Raw genomic sequence first — 23279 nt, forward strand, 5'->3', positions numbered from 1 at the left:
AAGATCATTGATATACACATTGAATAATGTTGTGTTTAATACAGCCCCTTGTGGGGCACCCTGAAGTTTTGTTATAGTAGCAATCATTGATCATTCTTTGGGAAAGGAATCTTGAAAACCACTTTAACATGCATCCATTTACTTTGAATCTGATAATCTTCCTTAACAGCATGTGTTGCCATACAGCATCATAGGCTCCTTTAAAATCAATGAAAACTGCAAGAACACTTTCCCTTTTCGTTAAAAGCTTCCTTCACAGCTTGTGTAAATATCATTATTTGATGGGAGGTGGACCTGTTTTGCCTGAATCCTGCTTGTTCTTCTGATATTTTGTTTCAAAGTACCAGTTAAGTCTATTTGTAATCATCCTTTCTAGAATTTTTATCAGAATGGAGGCAAGTGCTATAGGTCAGAGGGGACTTGGTGTTTGGCTTGCCCATTTTTAGAATTGGAATGATAGTGGCTTTTGTCCAGTCATTTGGTAGGTTTTCATTTGATGTCCAAAATATGTTTAATATGTGCAGCAGTATGTTGAGAGCAGATGGTCCAAGTTTTTTTTTATGAATTCTGTGAAAATCTCATTCGGTCCTGGTTGTTTTTTGACTTGTGTGTTCTTTATTGCTAACATTAACTCATCTATGGAAAGTTCATTGTTACAGATATCTTCTGCATTATTATTCATGAATTTTTTCACTATTTGTTTGAGGGTCTTGTCTTTCTTTTTCAGTCTTGTTAACCTATTTGAAGTATAATGTTTACAGAAGTTGTTTGCTATTTTGTGACAATCTGTAATTTCCTTATTATTTATCACAGTAGGATTCAAAGGAGTTACTACAGGTTTGTTGTTTAGAAAATTTATTAGTTTGTGGGCGTTATTGCTGTCTGTCCTATAGTCAACTGTTCTTAAGAATGTGTTACAAGATTCCCTTTGGCTTGCTTTAATTTTGTTGTTGCTTGTTGCCATTTCTGTACATCATTTTGATCCTGAGTAAGTTCAGCTTCTTTTCTTGCTTTATTTCTGTTGGACATAAGATTGTTCAATTCATCTGACCAGAAAGGTTTATATTTTGTTTTAGTACCTCTAGGTATGCACAGTTTGGCTATGTCTTTTATGGCTCTAGTGAATTTGTGAATTTATTCAGGATGATGTTAGGAGGTTTACCAAGATCAATTTCAGACCTTTTATTTCCAGGTTGTTTCTGAAAGTTTCCCAGTCTGCCTTCTTGAAGCTCCACCAAATATTCTGGTCTGCACATTGAGCAGGTTCACTGTATGATGTAACAGTAAGGAGGGACATTTCATGTCCACTGTCTGGATCTTCAAGTACTGATTGATGACTGTGGTTTGCAAGATCTGTTGACACTAATATGTCTGGGTTAGTAATTGTAGCTCCAGAGTGGTAAATGAATGTTGCTGGATTTTTGTTATTGTATAATAGTTCTAAAGAGCTGTTTTCTATAAGGTCTTTTATTGCTTTCCCAGCTGTATTTGTGTAGTTGTAGCACCAGACTAGAGAAGCTGCATTGAAGTCCTCCTTAAAAATAGCTGTTTTGATTTATAAAAGGTGGAGATTGATTTTTATTCTTTGGAAGGCTGTAAACGCCAAAGATTGCTGTTTTCTTGTTGTTGATCCATAAGACAAAGTTCGATAATTTCAGGTGTATCTGAGTTCATTTCTTTTACAATTCTGAATTTTGACATACTGTTCTTCACTGCTACAAATATTCCACTAGTTACTTGTTTTGTTTTGAAGAGAATGTAGATGGTATAACCTTGGATCTTTAAATATTGTATGTTTTCAGGTGTAATATTGGCTTCATTGATGAGAAGGATATCTATCTCTCTGGTCTATCATAATTTTCTTTACTTCCAATAGTTACTTTGTCGAAAGACCACCTGCATTCCATTGCAGTATTCTTACTTTGTGCTATACTACTCTGAAAAGAGCAGTTTTATTTGTTTGCATTTGTTTGTTCATGTTTCAATATTCTGGAACATTTTTGCCAAAATTGTTAATTGTTTAGCACCACCCAGGAGACACTACAGCTTAAGGTGTGCTGCAGACATGAGTAATGTCATCCCCCACCTTTTCTACATAGCGCATGCCAATTGTTCAATCAGCACTTGCTAAGCTGCAGATGGAATTGGCGTACTACAGAGTACAGCATGGTGTATTTTACAAGAGTGAGCTATACATACCCATTTCATTTACATCTTTGCAAGCACTCCAGACTGAGAATGGAGGAGCTACAATTTCTCTTGGTTGCTGCTGCAATGGGTGATGTGTGACTTTCTTAGCCACGTATTGTGGTTGGTTCACAAAGAATGCCTTAAAAACGGTCCATAATGCACACGTATGGGCTCAGGAGAACCCTTATTCTGTGCAATATTCCTCTTATGTGGAAATATTTTCAGTTAACATCTGGAGAGGAATAGTGGGAATACAGAGATAAGACATCTCGATGGTAATCCCGATCTTCACTTCCTTGAAGAGAGATTGCTGGGGTTGTTGGAAGAGGTTCATCTCTATGTACACCCCTGCATGTAGTTTCAGCAAGGCAGTGCACCCCTACGTTACTCCCACAGTGTTCGTCTATGGCTGAACGCTGAAATGGATTGGTCATGATGGACCAGGGTCTGGCTTCTCAAGAGCCCTGATTTAACATTTTTGAATTTCTTTCTCATGCCACAGAAATTTTATTCCTGTGAAGAACACCTCGGTCGCATACGGAATACTGCAGGAAACATCAGAAGTCAGCCTTTACCGCCAAGCACTGTTGTTTTCTCAGTCAGACGGTGCTGTGAAGCGTCCATGCATGTCGATGGAAGTCTCTTTGAGCAACTACTGTGACGTTTTTTCCCCACCAAGCCCAGTAGAGATCCTATTACACAAGACTTGCTCAACAGTCTGCCCACAGATTGCAGTATGGAAAGGGGAGATCTCTTATACAGCTTCTATTGACACTTGCCCTAACATTGCCATACCTGTCAACCCTTCCGATTTACCCAGAAACTTTCAGTTTTTAACTCTTCTTCAGATTTTCTGATTTATTTTTACTTCTTCAGATTTTTGACCAATATAACCTCCATTGCGGTCAATACTCTTCTCCTAGGATAATTCTTATGTGCTTGTGCAATTTTGAAGCGTATTTATTTGATGGTTCATTTGACGATTGTATCGTGTTTCCTGCACACTACAGCAGCGTGTGTATTTTACAGCTGGGAATTCTGGACGGAAATCATCCTACAAGTGAGAGAGGCTAGCGTGCGCTATAGACTCCATTAATCAAGACGAAAATAGGAGTTTGTTACTTTGTTATTGTGTGGTTCACGCGCTGTTAACATAGTTTTCCTGTGTAGTTTCGTTGGAGTTGTAGTCAAAGTGTTTTTTCTTGTGGTTTTGTGCTTTCCCCCCTGTCAAAGTTGTATTTCAGTAATGTATGTGACATATTGATCTGTTTTGCATGTGGTAGTTTTGCGTATTTCACTGCATTTGTGTTTATTTTTAGTTCATAATTTTAATGATTTGAATGTATTCAGAGTGTTGTCTCGGTGAGAGTTTCTGGTATTTTCTCTCCACAATATGGCCAAAAACCTATGAATTGAATTTCCTTTCCTTTCATTTTAGTCAAATAAAAGAAACTATTAAGGATTTTCTTCCGTGATCATTAAGTTTTCTTGAAACCATTTTTAGTTTTCTAAGTTTAAGATTTTAAATTGAATGGTCAATTCATACTGTAACTGTAGATGTGTATAACTTTTATCTTGTCTTTTTTCCACAGTGACTGTGACACAATATACGTGATCAAATCCAAAAATTTAAATGTCTTACTTTTGATTTCTAGAAGTTGGCAGGTATGCATTGCATATATTACTAGTGTTGCTAAGGACGCACACAGTTGCTCTAGCATAATCAGATGCAGGCCCGGGTGTGAAATTGTGGTCATACAGTTGTAGTACAAATATTGGTAGTGAATTAGGCTATACACCTTGGTTTGGTTATCTTCTGCATCACATTCTGGATTGCCCTCTTGCTTTTTACTGTAGAAGAGACACACTCCCTGTATACTATTATGTGTCCATATTGAGTAGTGTGTTTATAATTTTATACAATTGTACTCAAAGAACATCCTACAATTTTTTGCTTTTCATTCTGAAGAGGGTTGCAATGTAGGATTAGTAGGATATGTTATCAAAAATGTGCTTTACATGAATTTTGTGTGTAGAATATTTCTATACAAAGTGAATGTAAGTGATTGTAACAGTGAAGTTGCTTGTAAACATAGCTTCTTGTGCTTCCTGTGGATGAAGTAAGCTTGGTTACTCCACCCTTGTCATCATGCCTTTCATTTTCAGCAGTATTCAGTAGCTAGTTGTTGTGAACATCTCTATTATTAGATAAAGGATATTTCATCATTAAAACTGCAAAAAAGGCAGAAATGACTCTCTTAAAGCCTAACATGGTCTGTTGAAATAAAACCTGCAGACCTGCTAAGACTACTGCTACCCATTCAGATGTCTTGCAGATATTGGAGTGCTATGTGGTCAACTAGGAGACATCCTTAGCCATATTGCTTCGACTGCCTCTCATTTAGACAGTTTCTTGGTTGCTTTCACAAGGCTGAGTGAAGTCCATTCTAGCAATCTGTCCACGATTGCAATCCTTAGCCAAGCTGGGAATTGAGTCTGGAGTCTCCTAGGAGCAGGCATGCCTAGGGGCTAGCACTCTTTCAACCTCTGAATAGTTCATTTGGATAATTATTAAACGTTGCCAAGAGTTACTGGCATACACTTGCCGCTTATCTGATTTGCTTTTTGTACCTGGAAGTTCTGTGGAGGAATATTAAAACTAGGAGTTCAAGATTAGACTAATTCATTGGCAAGACATAAACATAATCCTTTGTGTTTGTGTTAATTATCATATGGATGGTGCTATCCAAATAGCAAGCCAGTTTGTTAGCTCTCAGATTTACATTGACTTACTTTATAATCATAAGTCACAATAATATTTGTATTAGGTGTCTTCAGCAAAAGTTACAGTAATGACCCTGTAAAATCTCTCCTTTGGTCTAGGGGTAGCAAAGTGTCCTTTACCTGGAGGCTTGCATGTTATTCTTGGTCACATCAGGGATTTTTACATGGATCTGTTAGCTGGTTTGAGGTCCACTCGCCTACTGTACAAGAGAACAATTGATGGTGAGATAGCAGTCCTGGTCAAGAAGGCAAAGAATTACAGCACACTGACCATGCATCACACTGTAATCTGCTGGTCTCTGAGCTGAGCCCATATGGGCTTGAGCTCCATAGGGAACATACCTATGCTATCTTATCCCATGTATCCAAATAGGCTGTTACTTTGCTTCGTTTTTATGTGAAAATGATGATGCACAGGATACTTAGTGTCTCAAAAACCTTCTGTTACTTTTGTATTTTTCTTAATTGAAAGTATTTGCATCCTCTTTTCTCTAGTTGGTGCCATCTATCTTGCAAAATACAGCATCCCTGACAAAGAATGTTGAACAGGCTTCTGGAGCTGCAGAAGGGAAAATTTCAGTAACAAAGTAAGTTGTTTACTCTTGAACAGATTTTGAACTAATTATTGATGTTGCTATCTATTCATTTGTATTTATAATATCAAATACAGTAGACAATACACGACGCTTAAGGATTTAGCCTTGTTAAAATGGGAGACAATTCAACAGTGGTGCTCCTAGTGACTTGACCTGAAAAGTCTCGCTAAATTCAAATATCAATGGAAATGCATATACGAAAATGGATACATAAATTACGTATAGAAAGAAAGTATTATTGAGATATTAACTTAGAAGTTGCTAAAGCAATTCTGGATAAATGAAGAATTATTTAAAAGATTATTATTTAAAGATTGAAATTAGACAAACAAGATGTGAAGTGGACTACTGTGAAATAGGTTGATCTTTCATTTATGCATAACTTTTTGCTTTAGCATTCCTGCCTGAGCTTTTAGAGTTAGATTTGTCTTTTTTCTCGTTTAAAAAACATTGTATCATCACATTAAGACACTTGTCAATAAAAATATCGGCACATTCCTTACACACATGATGCAATGAATTAACATTTAAAAGCTGGACAATTTTCCTCTTAACATGAAGCCTACTAACAGAAAGAAAATCTATAAAATCCTGGCTTTAGTCTGAGAAGAGAGATAAAAGAAAGAAAAGTATGAAAATGTTGTCGATAGTGATGCTTTGAGGAATATTTACGTACAATTAGAGTAAAAATGTAACATATTCTTGGCTGTATAGTCGAGGATTTTTAAAGTTGCTGGCCTGGAAATGATCTGAACAGATCTTATAATTCTTATAAAAGCATAATGTCCTTTCTTTCTTGTACACCTTATCCAAATCACTTTTGTGACATTTCAAAATCAACACATCACACCTACAACAACATATCAGTATTGAAGGTTAACTGCTGCACTATACAATAAAATATGCGCATTATATTTTAAGCCAGTTAAAATATGGGTTGAGCAGGTCAGAAGATTATGAAGTACTATAAAAATATCTTTGTCACTGGAAGAATATATATGCAAACACAATATTACTTACATTTTCTTGTCACGAGGGTAGTGAAAGAAAGACCCCACATTCTTCTCTACTTCATAGTTGCTGCAGCCAAACACAGCACATACCTTTCCCCTCTTGTTGAGAGGAGATATCAAGGAATGATGCACGCTACTATTTAATTTTATCAACTCACTGAAAACGCATAAATAACACCAAAAACGTCACACACAAATACACGTGCTCTTATGACAGAATCAGTAGTTCTCAGGTCTACCCACTAGAGAGAGCTCTAATAGCTGTCCCTCGATATCTCGCTGAGTGTGCATGAGTGATAGACATGATGATTGCTTTAAGTTGGTAGGTATAGCTTAAGACCTTAAAAAAAGGCAATTATACACAATATTTTTTGTTTTTGCTCGAACTGTTCAGGATATTTTTCAACAAAGAAAGAAAAATTGTTACCTGCAATAATTTGAGTTATGATTTAAAAGATGAGATATTGTGTGTTTTTTTTTGTTTTTTTTTCAGTATGCAGACAAATGTTTATTGCTTAGTTTCTGTAAATTAAATTTTCAAGAATGACTTTAAGAAGTCATTTATCTCTTATTTCTGTGAGAATAAAGTCCTGAATCCAATTTATTTACTACAGTACAGTTTGTGTTATTCCAAAAACTCAGGGTTTTGTTCTTCGGATGAAACAAATACGAAAGAATGGAAAGGACTCTGTATATTTCTGAAGTAATCGAAAAACATGCCATGGGCGTTAATGTTATTATGGAGAAGTGTTTTAGATGTACAAGAAAATTGCGATGATGTTCTTGACAATCGTCTTTATCTACAAGTGAGACCCACGCAGCAAGCATAAGTGGCAATAAGGGTCATTGTTAGAGCCTGATGTCAGATCCATGGAACCTTGTGAATCGAATTATTAATAACAGAGTAAATCCACTAGTTCAAGCTAAATTTGTAGTACAGAAAAAACTAAGAAGGGAGACATTAGCAGTGATCAGAAAAGAGCAGTAACTTTCTGGATGAATGGCAGTAGCAGAGAACTGTTTTTATTCCTTTGTGTATGCAGAAAGTTTTATTGGTGACATAATGGCTACTTTACTCCTGCAATAAATTTGACACTGTCAATCAGCAGTGTGGAACATCAAAGAAGTTTGAATTGGTAATTACATCCTCACTTTGAAGAATTAAGAGGAGCAAAGTGCACTGCTAATGAAGATGATTTATAACTGTGGGCTTGTTATATTTTGTGAGGTGTTATAATTGGGAAGAGTAATTTTAGAGCATACTTCTTGGTTGTCTCTCTTCAAGATGAATTCAAAGCAGAAAAACTAAATTATCTCGTTCCTTTGAGAAATAGGAAAGGAGAAATGAATTAATATGCTGAACAATTTTTGAAAATGACTGGGAAGAAATTGTTGAACTACTTCCCTTCTTCCATTTACAATGCTGATCAATAGGGAAAGGATTTTAAGATGGAGAGTGTGGTCAGAAGAGGGGGCTGGGGGTAGGAAAAGGTTCTGAAGATACATACAAAAAGTGTTGTTGTTAAATCACGTTACTAAGCTTTAAAAAAGATACATGAACTTTCCTTATCCTATTTACTGGGTTCTAAGAACTAAGAAACTTGTTGTATTTGATTACACACATTTCAGTGTTTTTGACACTAAGTTGCTAACACTCATAAACTTCTTTCAAACTCAAAATCATATTAGGCAAATACTAATAGCCATGCTCTGCAAAAAGTTTCAACTCTAGGTCTTGTTTAGCAATTCTTAGGTCTGCTTGATGGCTACTGTCTGAGTGTAGGGCACATATGAAGCATTTGATTTTATCAATTTTTTGCCCAAGAAAACTGGATCTTTTCCAAGTACCCCACATTGTGGTGACAGGAAAACTGTGGAATGTGGAGCCCACTCGCTTCTAGGTACAAAACTTGACTGGGAACCTTTACGAGAATCATCTTCGCAGTAGCAGTGGAGTCATTTACCCTGCTGTAATTCTGTCTGTTATTTTCACAAACATGCAATGCATGTCACATAGCTGATGTTAGGGTAAATGCCCCTCTCAGTTGTTGGAAAGCTGAAAGCATGTAGTGTGTTTGATCAGTCACAAGGCTGACTTCTTCATATTGTATGCCCCCTGCCCACAGGTTCAGATAAGAGTCATTGAATGTTTGCATTATTGTGTAGGCATTTGTCTTCTAGAGTTTATAAATTTAAAAAAAAATGTAGGTTTCACTCATTCACCAGATAATGGAAACACATACACATTCAAAATAAATCTTTGCAGGTCATCAGTAGTTTCATCTAAATTGAATTCCACTTCATGTTTGCTGACTGCCTCTTTTATTGTCTCAGATGTTCTTGTAAAATGGCTGTCATTTTTTCTCAGTGCTCTCATCTGGTATTTATCTTTGTGTACATTTCAAGAAATGATTTGAATGCAGGATTGTTTACCTTGTGGACGAGAATTCCTGACTGGATTAATGCCATGGCAAGATCTTCACAGAACTCGTAAAATGATAGCTGCTTTTCAGACACCGAAGCGAAGGCGTGTATCAGAGTAGTTTGTTTAGGCTTCGACTTGCGAAGTTCAACAATATTCTCTACAAGTATGCTGTACTCGATGTCCTGGTTTATTCTCTTTCTTGATTCTCGTCATTGATTGTGTTATTTACTTTAGACAGCTCATTGAAGAATCATACAAACAGTTTCAATAAATTGCATTTTCAGTTCTTCTGAACGTGCATACAACTTCTTGTACTTAACCTTCGGCATGATTTCATGTTGTGAAAATTACGTTCTGGTTCGGACTGGTAAGACGCTAACCCAGCTAACGAGAGAGTACACAGTCGATGGGTGGAACTGTTAAATTCATGCCGGTACTTATTAAACTTAGTTTAAACTGTTGCAGCATCATTGTTTAAATTTTAATTTGATTTCACAGCTTCAGGTTGGCCATTCTTGCTGGGATTTGAATTACTGGTGGTTTCCATAAATTGTTTGTTGAAGACTTCTGGTTTAAAATTTTTTGAAAAATCTTTTCAAGAAGAGAGGAAAAGATTTGACAATCTTTCACAGATGCAGATAAAAGTAGGGGAGGAAAAAGATGCTGAAGCATGAAATAGAAGGGAAAAGTTGGCAAAGTAGAGTAATCTCCTAAAAAAGGTGCAACAAATTATTTTTGCTTATGTCTCCAAATAAATTGACCTGTCGGTATGAAAATGGCTATATTTTTGGAAAGGTGCTGTACCTTAAAATCCTTTCACTACTAATCAAAGTGGTTTTGTTTGTGCAATGAGAGCCAAAAGGACTTTGTAGGGTTAAAACATACACAAACTGTGGCACAATCCGTTAGCTCATCAGCTCGTTCCCATACCACAATGCCCACGATTAGCATGGATGGATCCCTTTTGCCTAAATTATTCATTGTGCTGTCGTATCCCGGCCAACAGGTGAGACGCCGAGCAGTGAGTGGAATCACCTGATGGCTAACAACAGTACTAAAAACGAAAGGGATATAAGATGGTAATTTATAGGCGTTAGGTAAGTTGGTTGTTAAGAGTTGAAACTCATATGATTTCCTATATATGTGCGTATATTAACAGATGATGTACAAAGAATATACACATACAATTGAAGTTGGTCACGTAATGTGACGTACTGAAACTAGCCTTCCTCAGAACGGCTACTCCAAGTAAATGCAAGTGGACCCTAAAACATTAGAGTGCCACTGAAATGCTTAGCGATGTTAAAAACGGAGTATCGTGGAGTCTCACAGAGATTCCTCAGCTTTAAGTTGCCAACTACGATAAAACCCAGAAGAACTAGGGCTTAAGTCGAGAATCAAAGTATGAATGGTGAATACAAAGAGTTAGAGCACCACCGTTCAACCTGATCTACTAAGAAATATTCTAAGTAGCAAGACCGCTTGGAGAATCAGTCGCGATTCCCTAACGTGAGCGGAAGGCAAGGCTTCCAAAGTGAAGACTAATGCAATAAGACGCTTGTTCCTTCAATTACATACGTATTTAAAGGGACCAGCAATATATGAGGGTCCCCTCCTCTTAAAGCCTTACTGGCTTACCATTGGTGGTACCACCTCCCCCATGTATCACAAAATTCCAAGCTATGCACGTGGCAATATTTATTAACATGAAGTTGACTTCTCGCCCTTAAACCTATGCTCCTAAAATAACTCCCTCATTTCTAATACTTGTCATCATAAACATGACTCTGCGTCCTGTTTCACTTAGTTGGGTTGCCATTAATTTTAAGTATGGTATCCTTCAAACTAACCCCTTTTCTTGCCATCTCCAGACGACAGGACGTGACTATTTAGATTTGTCCATATAGACATCCTCGTGAGACCTTTTGACCTCACACAACAGTTTGTCATTCTATATCACCCAAACACTTGGCTGCTCAGACAGCACCGCCAATGGATTGAGTTACCAAAGTAATCACTATGTATTACTCATGTACTGCTACTTGATGAAAGTTCGTGTCCCTGGACATGACAGTGCTGCAGGAGGAGACAGTAACTTTTGAAGTGGAAAACTTAATTACTAAATCTGGAAAAATATGAGGGCTGAAAATTTTGTTAAAGGAGGCAGTCTTTGCATTCCGTGAAGATAATTGTACCCTGCATTTTGCTTCATGGACCAGTTATGATGATACATCTTGCCTAGAAGATATTCCTTCCAGCAAGACCATTGAACTTCTGTAGGTTAATCCCAGGGAAAATCTGACCATTAAATTTTCTTCAAAAGTGGAAGACTCGAACCGTAGATTGACTGAAATCTTAACAGTTAGCGAAGACATTAGTTTTGAGGTGTTTGATGCGAACAGCATTTTGAAAATGAGAGGTTTTTATTTATTTCTAAATTCCCCCCCTCTCCCTTCTGGGGTATTTATTAAATATTCTATGTTCACAACCAAATACATTATGGTACGAACTTCAGTTTGTAGTTCCATTTATGGTTTACAGACAAGTGTAGAAAATTGTGTACAAGAACAGTGTGAAAATAAGATGATCATTGGTGGTGCATGGTGCCAGAAATGTGTGTTTCAATCAGTCTTACCAAAATGAGTCTTGTGCTTCTGCTCTATTCTGGACAAATAGTAATGTGTAGATAAAGAACTGCTGTGGTCAAGCATGCTCTCCACCACTTGCTCAACATCAAGAACTGTTTAGGGATATCCAGCTGCTAACTAATTGCTTTAATACGACCTATTCAAGGTTCAACTTTGGAGCTTGCGAGTTATCTCGCAGCTAATTTTTGATAAGTGAGCTGCCTATTGGACATAGATGATTTTAGTAAAATATCAAAGTAGGTTTCAGTATTAGCTTGCTTATTCCCTTGTTTGTTGAATTAATCTCCTGTGATTGAGAAAAAAAGAAAATATATATTCAGAGGAGGAAAAAAATGGGCAGTAAAGACAGTTAATGCACACAAATGAGTGATAAGTAGATTTTTCAAAATATCATCATCATCATCGTCGTCGTCGTCTCACTCCAGTCGCCTGGGTGTGGTTAACAAGCCTCTTCCACTCCTTTCTGTCCTTTCACTTTTCCTGCTCCATTACTTCTCCCACATCCAATCCAGCTTCTCTAATGTCTTTCCAAATCTGATCCATCCACATTCTTCTCGGTCTTCCAACTGGTCTTTTTCCCCTTAAACTTCTCTTTCCAATTCCCTTCTTGCATCCCGTTCCTTTCCCATTCTTTTTACATGTCCGAACCATCTGTCTTGCTTTCTGTATGTTCTGTACTAACGGTTCTATATTTAGCTCTTCTCTGATTTTAATATTTTGACTTCTATCTCTTTGTCTTTCTAACTGATGTTCTTAAAAATTTCATTTCTACTGCTTGGATCTTACTATCTTGTCTTTTATTTGTTACCAGCGTTTCAAAACTTACGTTGATCGAAGTAATCTACAGGTTTTTCTTTTGTTGTTAGTCCACCTTTCTATAATTTCTTAATCACAGTCTGCATTGAACCGTACTTCTTGTTATAAGATTTCTGAAGGGTTCAAGGGAGGTAGAAAGCAGATTACAGAATGTCTTGTATGACTCTGTGGTAAAACAATCTGTGTGTGTGTGTGTGTGTGTGTGTGTGTGTGTGTGTGTGTGTGTGTGTGTCACATCAATGGTGTAATTTCTCCAACTAGCTGCAGTACATATCTGAATTGTTAGACTACTCTTAGAAGTTGCATATTATAAAAAAGTTCTTCCATTCATATAACTTAACATTCTTCACATGAGTATTTTGCAGACCAGCTTCAAACCTCTTGCCTATGCTCATACAAGTGCCGTTCAGAGGATGATTTTTACTTAAATTACTTTTTTTCTAAATATATGCTACAGTTTTAACTAATATTATTTGGCATTCATTGGTATTTATTAGGTAATTAACTGTTTCTTGTGATTTGACTGGGTCATTAAAAGGATTTTTTTTTTTTTCCATCCACAGTTTGGTATCAGAGTTCCTAAGTAACTGTCTGGCTGTCACACTTTTTGGTTTGGACCCTAGTGCGACAGATATGCAACAGTTCTCTTCCAATTTGAATTGTGCATTTACGAATGACAATCCTGATTCGCCTACATCTGCACTTTCCTGTGAGTAGCCTTTAATAAATATATTCATTAACAGTTCCCAACATCATTCTGTTTAAGAGATCTGTTTATAATTTAATAATAAAATCTAATCAATGCTTCACCGAGCTCGATAGCTGCAGTCGCTTAAGTGTGGCCAGTATCCAGTATTCGGGAGATAGTGGGTTCAAACCCTACTGTCGGCAGCCCTGAAGATGGTTTTCCGTGGTTTCCCATTTTTACACCAGGCAAATGCTGGGGCTGTACCTTAAGGCCATGGACGCTTCCTTCCCACTTCTAGACCTTCCCTTTCCCATCATCGCCATAATTCCTATCTGTGTCAGTGCGACGTAAAGCAGCTTGCCAAAAAAAAAAAAGCTTCCCATACAAGCCTGTTGGACTTGGAAAGCCAGCACCCTTCTGTCTGAGCCACTCGGCCCAACAGGCCACTTAATCTAATTTTGATGCTTACTTTTTTGGGCTAGGAAAAATGTTCTATATGGCATGTAGTAGGTGTTTTTTTTTTTCATTCTAATAGTCCATCTGAACTTCTTAAATTTGAGCCTGGCTTCCTAACAGGAGACTGTGATATACTGTTCCAAGAACCAAGGTTTTAATCCTGGTATACACCGTGACCATTTTGAGAGTAGTTTTTGCCCTGAATTTTCTCCCCATACACATCCCAGAATGAAAGTATTGGCGAAAGGAAGGAAAGGGCCATGAAAGGTGTGAAAATATCATCTCCGGCCTTGCAACTCTAATACTGCTGAGGTCAGAAGAGAACAAGCGTTTACCAGGGGAGGTTGGATAGGAAAGGAAAAAAGTGAGGCTGGCACAAGTGGAAGCAATTTAAAACTCGGCTAGAAGCCGCATGGTTGCCAACTCCAGCTTGGTGGTGGTGGTGGTGGTGGTGGTAGCAGTAGTAGCTTACGACATGCAGGGGATATCATAGATGTATTCCGTGCCCTCTTACAGGAGGATTGAAGTTATCCAAGCAGTATGGCTTAGTGTCTCTCGAGAGATATTGTCTACTTGTAAAATCCATGCCATGTCAAGTTGGGTGTACTTCTTTGGGCTGGAGGAAGCTCTTAACATGGGGAGATACGTATTTTCTGAATTTCAGCATGTAAGGCCACCACATTTCAAATGCATCAAAACAGGCAAAGAACCTATATGAAGGGACAAACTGGAAGTTGATGTAATATGTTGAAGGCACCAGTGTACTTGAAATGCAAACCAAGCCCCTGAAATGGAAAAGTAAAAGATTGAGAAAACAACTGTATTTAACAAAAGTGCATTTAAGAAAATTATTTTAAATTAGTCGATCAAAGTTGGCTTAAACTCTCATTGAGGGTCCATCTTGACATATCTAATGAAGCTGGAAGGCAGAAACCAGTTTGTTGAGGGCTGAGAAAAATGAATTTAGAAGAACTGAGTTTGATGAAGAGCCAATCTTTGAAGACAACATTGTGTATGTAGATTTGTGTATGTAGATGCAGAGACTCTTCTTGTCCTTTGTGTTTTCATGTTTGTCATACTCGTCTTTTTTGTGCTCCCTCTTCCAAACTGACCCGTCATTGCATTTTTCATTTTTTGTATTCAATCCACATTTCTAGCATCCTATCTGTAGTGATTCATATTTATGCACTTGTTCATTGCGTTTCTATACTTCTATTAAACCTGTTGGATTACTTTTATTTTACCATCCGTTTTAACTTTCCTGCTTTTGCCTCTCCTTTTTCCTTGTTTCTCCAACTTTCTCCTTGTCTACATTTTTCTCTAAGGAAATTCTCAACAGTACATGTGGATGACCATCAGTCTGAAGCTGAGATAAAAACAATCTAGTCAGGGACTGAGAAGAAAAGGATGCAGAAGAACTGGGAATGATGAGCCATTTTATAGAAAGACTGCAGTTTTCAGAGATGTGGAGTTTGTCCTTGTCCTTTTCCTTTTTCTTTGCATGGTTTGCCTTCTCTTTATTTTCTTCCTTTTCCAACATTGTCTTCATGTATGCTGTATTCTATTAATTGTTCCTTTCTTTATGTACCGTATACAACTTTTTTTTGTATAAATAAGTTCTACTTACGGGTCCAAAGAACAATCTTGTTGTGTGCTAGTACTGTAAGAGTTGAAAGTGGAGGAAGATTTTACAGAAATAAGAATAACATATGATGTGGATAATATTTCCCTGTTGCAGTTATCTATCCATCATGGGCTCCTATTGATAAATTTGTTCTCCGACAAAAAGCTAACAAGTATTTTACATCATTGTGCCTCTCAAGTATTGAAGAAAGACTGAAAGTTGATAAACCTAACGAGGTAAGTTGTTTTGGAACATACACAGTTCAAAAAAATTAGGGGAACATGTATTTGAACGTATGCCATTCTCCACAATACCTCACCTCACACCCAGATATATTACAAACTAAACCTTTATTATTTACCGTTGAAGTATACAGAAGAACATGGATGGATTCACATTCATTTTCAGAACACAAACGGAAATGTCCAAAAAGGGTGAAAACAAAGTGATAACAGTCCTCCAGGGTGGATTTTTATCACAGTTGGAGAGCTTCAGTATGGTGTATGTCCTCCACAAGCGTTTATCACAGCTTAGCACCTATGTGGCATGCTCCGTTTAAGTCGACGGAGGTCACATTGTGGTTTCAGGTCCCATTCTTCAATGAGAGCCTCTTAGAGGTCTTGGAGAGTCTGTGGTGGAACAGGACGCCCGTGAACACTGTCAAGCCTATCCCACACCTGCTCGATGGAATTGAGGTCTGGACTCGCTGCTGGGCATTCCATCTCTTCAATGTCCAGTTCTTGCAAGGCAGCTCTTGTGATGGCACGCTACATGAGCCCTGGCATTGTGCAAGAGTATGAATTCAGGGCCAACACTGCATGCAGCAACCAATACATGCTGTAGCAGTATCTGCTCAGTGTACCCCGCAGCGGTAAGATTACTGCGGACGACAAGATCCGTACGGCCATCAGTACTGATGCCACCCCAAACCATCACAGAACCTTGTCCAAATCGGTCGCCTTTCTGGACAACATTTGGCATGTACTGCTCACCACGGCATCTCTGTACACGTTGATGTCCATCACTCTGTGTCAGGGGAAATCTGAGGTTGCCTGTGAACAACGCAGGTGTCCATTGGCGAAGTTGCCAGTTGACATGGTTACAGGCAAACAGAAGACGAGCTGCAAGATGTTGCTGCATTAAACAGGGCACTTGAACAGGATGGGTGCTGAATGACGCCGCAACGCACAGATGGCCGGATATCGGTCATCCTGTGGGGTTGTCATGCGTCCACGACCTTGTCCATCCCTCCTTGTGAACTGGCCTGTGTCGTAGCAATTCCACAAGCATTGAATAACTGGCTGAGAGACATTGAGATCCACAGCAACACAACGAAGTCCATCCTTCCTGGATCAAAGCGACGGCCCCTGCGACTTGAACCTCCTTAAGATGTCTCGTGGGATGTGCTGGTTGATGTAGAATGTGCTAAAATGACCGCAGTAGTCTGTGTACCTCACGACACACGGTGGCACTGCTATTCACTTTGTTTTGAGGGGTCACCTGACTGTTTAATGCATGGGTACGCCTACAGATGGAGTATAACTTCTATCTGACCCTGAGTAGCTAAGGTCTCAAGGTATGCTGTACAACCATGGGAACCCTATCTACCAAATTAACATTCACATACCAGACTTTACAAAACATATTCCCCTAATTTTTTTGAACTGTGTATTAATTTTCAGTGACAAATACTTATTGATGTGGACCATAGTTACTATTAATCACTTTCTTTGAGATTGTGTTGTTGAAATGAAGGTATGCGTGATCACAGCATCGAGCTCCATTGTTACCATCTGTTATTCAACAAACTTGGTTTTAGTATTTTCATTGTAGCACTATGAATACACTTACGAAGCCTTTCTTGTGGACAGTCAATATTTCTTCTGAGGACGCAGAGCACATTTCTCTGTGAAAAGTTAAGAATTTCACCTCATTTTCTTGACACGGCATCAGCTCAAAAGCCTATACAGTATCATGTCTTTAAGTACAGGCCGTGAAAGCATTAATGACACCACTTAAGTAATAGTTGACTTTTTTGTTTTTGCTCTGCTGTCTGAAGTAGCATATTCTTTCACATTTAGTTCTAATAATAATAATAATAATAATAATAATAATAATAATAATAATAGTAATAATAATAGTAATACCCGTGTGGGGATTTACCGGTTACCTCCATCGGGCGCGTCCCATTGGAATTGGGGAAACTCTCTGGCTCTGCCGCCAGCAGAGTCAGAGGGTAGTAGGGAAATAAAATACCACCACGAAAAAAAAAACTGGTCCCTTGCCAGGGTTACGGCGAAGACTGGTAAATGACCAGAAGCCAGAAAACATCTTGAGGCAACCTCTAGGGCTAACAACCCTAGTTGTAAAAGGATGGGTACCCGTCCAAAGCAAAGTCAAGTCAAAAAGCATGATGGCACAACATTTCAAGAAACATACCCCAGGGAGTAAATCTTCGGATAAATCCCTCGTCGTGAACGCCACGGCGCACGAGTCTCGTTCGAATTCTGGGGAGACTCGGCATCATGCAAGAGAAGAGTCGGAGCATCTCGGTGTACCCTGAAGAGTCAAACTCGGGCCAAAATCTAAAACCTTTCTAGCAACTTTCAACATAAATTCACTTACACAAACTGGCAAGCTGAAAACCCTCGCCAAAGCTCTTCACGAAAATCGGATATCCATAATGGCCCTACAGGAAACGAGGTACCCAGATGAAGAGATTTTTGAATCCGAAGGCTACCGATTTTTCAAGAGCAAAGCGCAAAGAGGAATCCTCAATGGAGCTGTGATGCTTGGAACCGCGTTTGCTGTTAGGACCAAGATCCTTAAATCGGTTGCAAATTTCGAACCTGTGAGCGACAGATTGTCTATACTCGCAATTAAATGCGCGAACAAAACCTATGCCCTAGTTAACGCACATGCTCCTACAAACGATAAGAACAAGTCTGATCCAGATGAAGTTGATAATTTCTGGGACCTACTGGATGAAAAATTAAACAAAATCCCCAAACACCACGTCAAGCTTCTTTTGGGTGACTTCAATGCCCAACTGGGTCGTGAACAGAAGTACAAGAGAGTTATAGGAAATTACCCTGCTCACAAAAGAACCAATCCCAACGGCAAAAGACTGGTGTCCATTTGCGAAAATCACAACCTGCAGGTCATGTCGACCCACTTTCGCCATCTACCCAGAAAGCAAATGACTTGGCGTTCTCCCATCCAAGCTCTCAAGAGAGTTCCAAATTGATCATGTTGCAATCTCCAGGAGAAACAGCCCTGAGATTATGAATGTCAAGGTAAAGAAAGGCATCAATGTGGCCTCAGATCATTGTCTCTTATCAAATTCAAACCAATTCCCGCAAACACAAAGAAGACAACCAAACAGATCACACGCTTCGACAATGATAAACTTCGGCAAAGGGTCGAGGAGTTCCAGGAGAAGACCAAATGACTGTGACTTTAACAACTCCAAAAGTCTCCTTGTTGAGGCCGCCAAAGACGTTGCAGAAATCAAGAGAGGCAAAAAACATGCCTGGTGGAATGGTACCTGCGAATCAGTCCTCCAACAAAGACTCAATGCGTGGAAACAGTACTACTCTACGAAATCAGAAAATGATTGGGAAACCTACAAAACCCAACGTGCCCAAGCAGCTAGGGTGTTCAGAACTGAGAAACGTAAATACGAAAAATCTCTCATTGAAAAGATAGAACAAAACTTTAGGAAGAATGAAAGCAGAGAGTACTACAGAGCCTTCAAATGCAAACTCACTGGCTATAAACCACCATCTCTATGCTTTGAGCGAAAGGACGGCACACTGGCGACGTCAAATGAAGAAAATTGCAGCATTCAGGCAGATTACTTCAAGAATTTACTTAATTGATCTAAACCTCAAAGCGACATTGAGACCAAGGAACCCTTACTCAGGTACCCAGATTCCAGACCACCCGACAGAGATGAAATCAAGCGTCACATTGCCCGTCTCAAAAATAACAAAGCGCTGGGGGAAGACTCAGTAGTAGTAGCAGAACTATGGAAATATGCCCCAGAGGAATCACTTGATATCTTGCAAAAGCAAATAGAAGATATTTGGAACAAGGAGACCCTACCCGAAGATTGGAAAATAGCTTTGATCCATCCATTACACAAAAAAGGCAGTATGAAGAACATCAACAACTACAGAGGAATATCTTTGCTACCCGTGACTTACAAAATTCTATCACTTGCCATCCTGGAGCGTTTGGAAGCACAAGTCAAACATCAAATAGGTGAATACTAAGGAGGGTTCAGAAAAGGTCGCTCAACAGCTGAACAGATCCAAAATCTCAAAACGATCATCAGATATTGTACGCTAAGGTCCAAGCAGTATGTGTCTGTCTTTGTGGACTTTAAGAAAGCATATGACTCCATTGACCGGGAAGTCCTGCTAAACATCTTAAATGAATTTGGAGTTGATTTGAAACTGCTGGCATTAATTAGAGCCTCCCTGACCGATACAAAATCCAAGGTGAAGTTCCACGGATGTCTCTCACATTCCTTTGACATCAAAACAGGAGTCCGACAAGGTGATGGGCTATCCCCGATACTCTTCAACTGTGTTCTTGAAAAGATCATCAGAACCTGGCGGGTGAGATTACAGGAAACCAACTACAGTCCATTAAGAATAGGAAGCAAATCCAAGAGGATCGCAACAGACTGCTTAGCATTTGCCGATGATATTGCTGTTCTCTCAAACGACATAGAAACCGCTAGAGCTAAAGTTGAAATTTTAAAGGAAATTGCCGAACAAACTGGTTTGCAGATATCGCTTGAGAAAACAGAAGTAATGACTAACATCAAAGAGGCTCCACCAAAAATCCATACAAAATACGGGAACATCACCCGAGTAGACAAATTCAAATACCTGGGTGAGATCATCATGAAAAATGGACTGGACAAAGCAGCACTTCAGGAGCGAGTACGCTAACTGGAAATAGCCTACCAAGCATCCCGCACAATCTACAACAAAAAATGCCTTTCCCAAAACACCAAGATACGTCACTATGAAACAGTTCTGAAGCCAGTAGTTCTATATGCAGCCAAAACCCTGCCTCTAAATGCCAACAAAGGACTCCTTGAAGAACTGGAGAAAAGAGAACGCAAAATAGTGAGAGGAATCTTGGGATCAAAGTACAGAAATGGAATCCATCAAAAGAGATCCAACAAGGAAGTCTACAGCAAAATAGAGAAAATTACCGACACAATCAGAAAAAGACGGGCACGATTTACGGTCATCTGAAAACAATGGACGGAAGAAAGTTAACTAAAGAAATCTTTCACTTTTTTGATTCATACCCCCAAACCACAATTCCCTGGTTTAGAAATACCAAAGAAGACCTGCAAATGCTACATATCTCAGCTGAAGACGCCCTTAACAGAAATCTCTTCCGCAAGAAAATTTTGACGAACGGGCTGAACAGAGACGAGCAGCCGAAGAGAAGACACCGTGCTCCTTGGACAGAGGAGCGTAAGCAGGCCCACTCACAAAGAATGAGGGAAATTTGGGCTCTAAAGAAGGCCAAGTTCAGTGTCAAATGCAACAAGACTTAACGTGGTCCTTGATGGCCCCAGCGAATTTTATTTATTTATTTATTTATAATAATAATATACTACTTTGTTGACAGCATGTAACCAACTTGCATTAGATGTTTAACTAACAAATTGTTACATATGGGAAGCGAGAAGTTGTAATTGTAATAACAAATGAAATTATTAGTACAGTAAGTCAAATAAGCAAAATTGACTAATGGTTATGCATTTAACATTTTTTGCGCATAGAGAATGTGAAGTCTTAAATATCAGTATCTACCTTATTCACATTTCTAATCCTTCTCTGTATTGGGCTATAGAAGGCATAATTCATGCCATGTTGGACTTAATCTCGGAAATCTAGGAGGATCATAGATTTCTTCAGTTATTCAGAGAATTTTATTTGTGAATTAAGTAATTTAGGAATATATTCTGATGTATATGAAAGTATTTAGAAATTTGATTTTTTTTACTCAGCTGTATAAATTTATTCCAAATTTAGGAAGATGTTTTTGACCAATTATTAACAAAGAATGATGCTAACTACAGGACTTGTTTTTAATGGTAAATGAGTTACCTAGTAGGGCATATTCTACCATTCTTGAATGTTCATCCTCAGCAACAGACTCCTGTGACAGGAAAATGCTTAATATCTTAAGTCTGTTAACATTGTTATGGTTAGAAAGTTATATTTTTTTAAATGTGGTCGTGTATTGCACGAGATTCGATGTACATCTATTTATTAAGAATGTTGGTGTTTTAAGATATAGTGTTCGTATCATTTTTATGCCCAGACAAACAAAGCAAAATATTTCAGCTTAGAACTCTGGTCAGGAATGTTCAGTGTACTGTGGCTTTGTATTTCTCCACTGTGGAGCAGTCTTTTCAAGTCAAAGTACAATGTTCAGATTTTATTAGTCTTCTCTGCCCACCCTTAACAGCTCCTTTTGAAGGGACTGTTTGAAGCTAAACTATTTCTGTCGCTGTCCAAGTCTCCTTGTTATTTCAGATGTTAATGATAAAATAACTGGGTAATTAATCTTCTCTTGGACTTTAAATTGAGGCCGAGATATTTTGGTTTGAAGTTCGACTTACCTCAATCAACTTGTTTCGAAGAATATGAACTGAACAGATATCTATTAGTTTCAGTTTGTATCATAAGTACAAAGTAAAATTGATCCATATATTAAGTAAATATCATCCTGATTTTGTCCTCCTTAAGCACATTTCATGTTTTGATGTTTATAATTTTTTCTACAAATGCTTCTTGTAAAGTCAATCACAACACAGCCAGATGGACCAAAACCATGTGGACAAATATTCCACATGTAATATACCCCTAAAAGGCAGTGAAACCAACAGTTTCTGAAATTGTGACTAACAGGTGAAGAATTAATGGCAATCAGTTCAGTGCTGCCAGATCCAATGAACTTAATATGAGCATAACAGAGGTGTAGCACAATCAGTTCCAAACTATTGTGTTAAAAAATATCATCCATCCTTGTACAAGGAAAACAACAGATAGGGAATCTGCCACCTGGGTGACTGCCCTAAATGCAGATCAGTATTGATTGATTGAGATAATATCGTGTCTTCAGAAGGAAGAGCGTGGCACAGAAATGATGATCTGAGAGTTGGATGTTGGGTGGACTGATTCACAACTGCAGAAGTGTAAATATAAGAACTTAAGTCGGACTGCATTCCTTAACTTGAAGGTATGATGAGTACTAAGACCAGGGATGGGGAGAGGGAGGGAGAGATATTACAATACCTGTGTGCTTGTGCCCAAATCATCTGTTGAATGTTCCAAAATTCTGTTCCACATTCTACAAATAATATATCTCATAAGCAGCTTATATTTTCAAGAAGAAGAAGAAATAAATTTAAACAACAAACCTGCAGAATGAGTTTACTCTGGTTGAATTTGTTTTTTATGGGTGCTTATGGATGAATAATACTGGTGAAATGTCTTTAGAGTTCATGTTCCTGGGGTAAGTGGGCCTAGAACCATTAAATGTCTAGAACAGTATGGTGCAAAAATTATCATGGGATCTACAAAAAACGAAAGTCAAAACTGAGTACTCGTGCAAGAAAGTTTATTTTATTTCTGAGATTTTAGGCCTGTTCCTTTCCACGAGTTGCATTGTCACTATTGAACAGTGTCCGGCTCCATGGCTAAATGGTTAGCGTGCTGGCCTTTGGTCACAGAGGTCCCGGATTCGATTCCCGGCAGTGTCTGAAATTTTAACCATAATTGGTTAATTCCCCTGGCACGGTGACTGGGCGTATGTGTCATCTCCGTAATAATTTCATCCTCGTTATGATGCGCAGGTCGCCTGCGGGAGTCCAATCAAAAGACCTACACCAGGCCTCTCGGGAGGCCACACGCCATTATTGAACAGTCTGTTTGGATTTGAGAAGTTATACGAAATATCTTAACAGATTAGGCTAGAATTAGTGAATGAAATTTTTT

The 23279-nt window shown here is 38.5% G+C and overlaps 1 protein-coding gene across 1 annotated transcript in view; it reads left to right on the forward strand.

The window, feature by feature from the left end:
- LOC136863213 (cytochrome P450 3A16) overlaps positions 1 to 23279 on the forward strand; it is a 193029-nt gene that overhangs the window by 139972 nt on the left and 29778 nt on the right. The window contains exons 6-8 of the mRNA XM_067139583.2: positions 5470 to 5561; positions 13036 to 13181; positions 15355 to 15476. Coding sequence (XP_066995684.2) covers positions 5470 to 5561; positions 13036 to 13181; positions 15355 to 15476 — 360 coding nt within the window. The remainder of the gene's footprint in view (positions 1 to 5469; positions 5562 to 13035; positions 13182 to 15354; positions 15477 to 23279) is intronic.

Source organism: Anabrus simplex, chromosome 2, assembly GCF_040414725.1.
Source record: "Anabrus simplex isolate iqAnaSimp1 chromosome 2, ASM4041472v1, whole genome shotgun sequence".
NCBI lineage: Eukaryota > Metazoa > Arthropoda > Insecta > Orthoptera > Tettigoniidae > Anabrus > Anabrus simplex.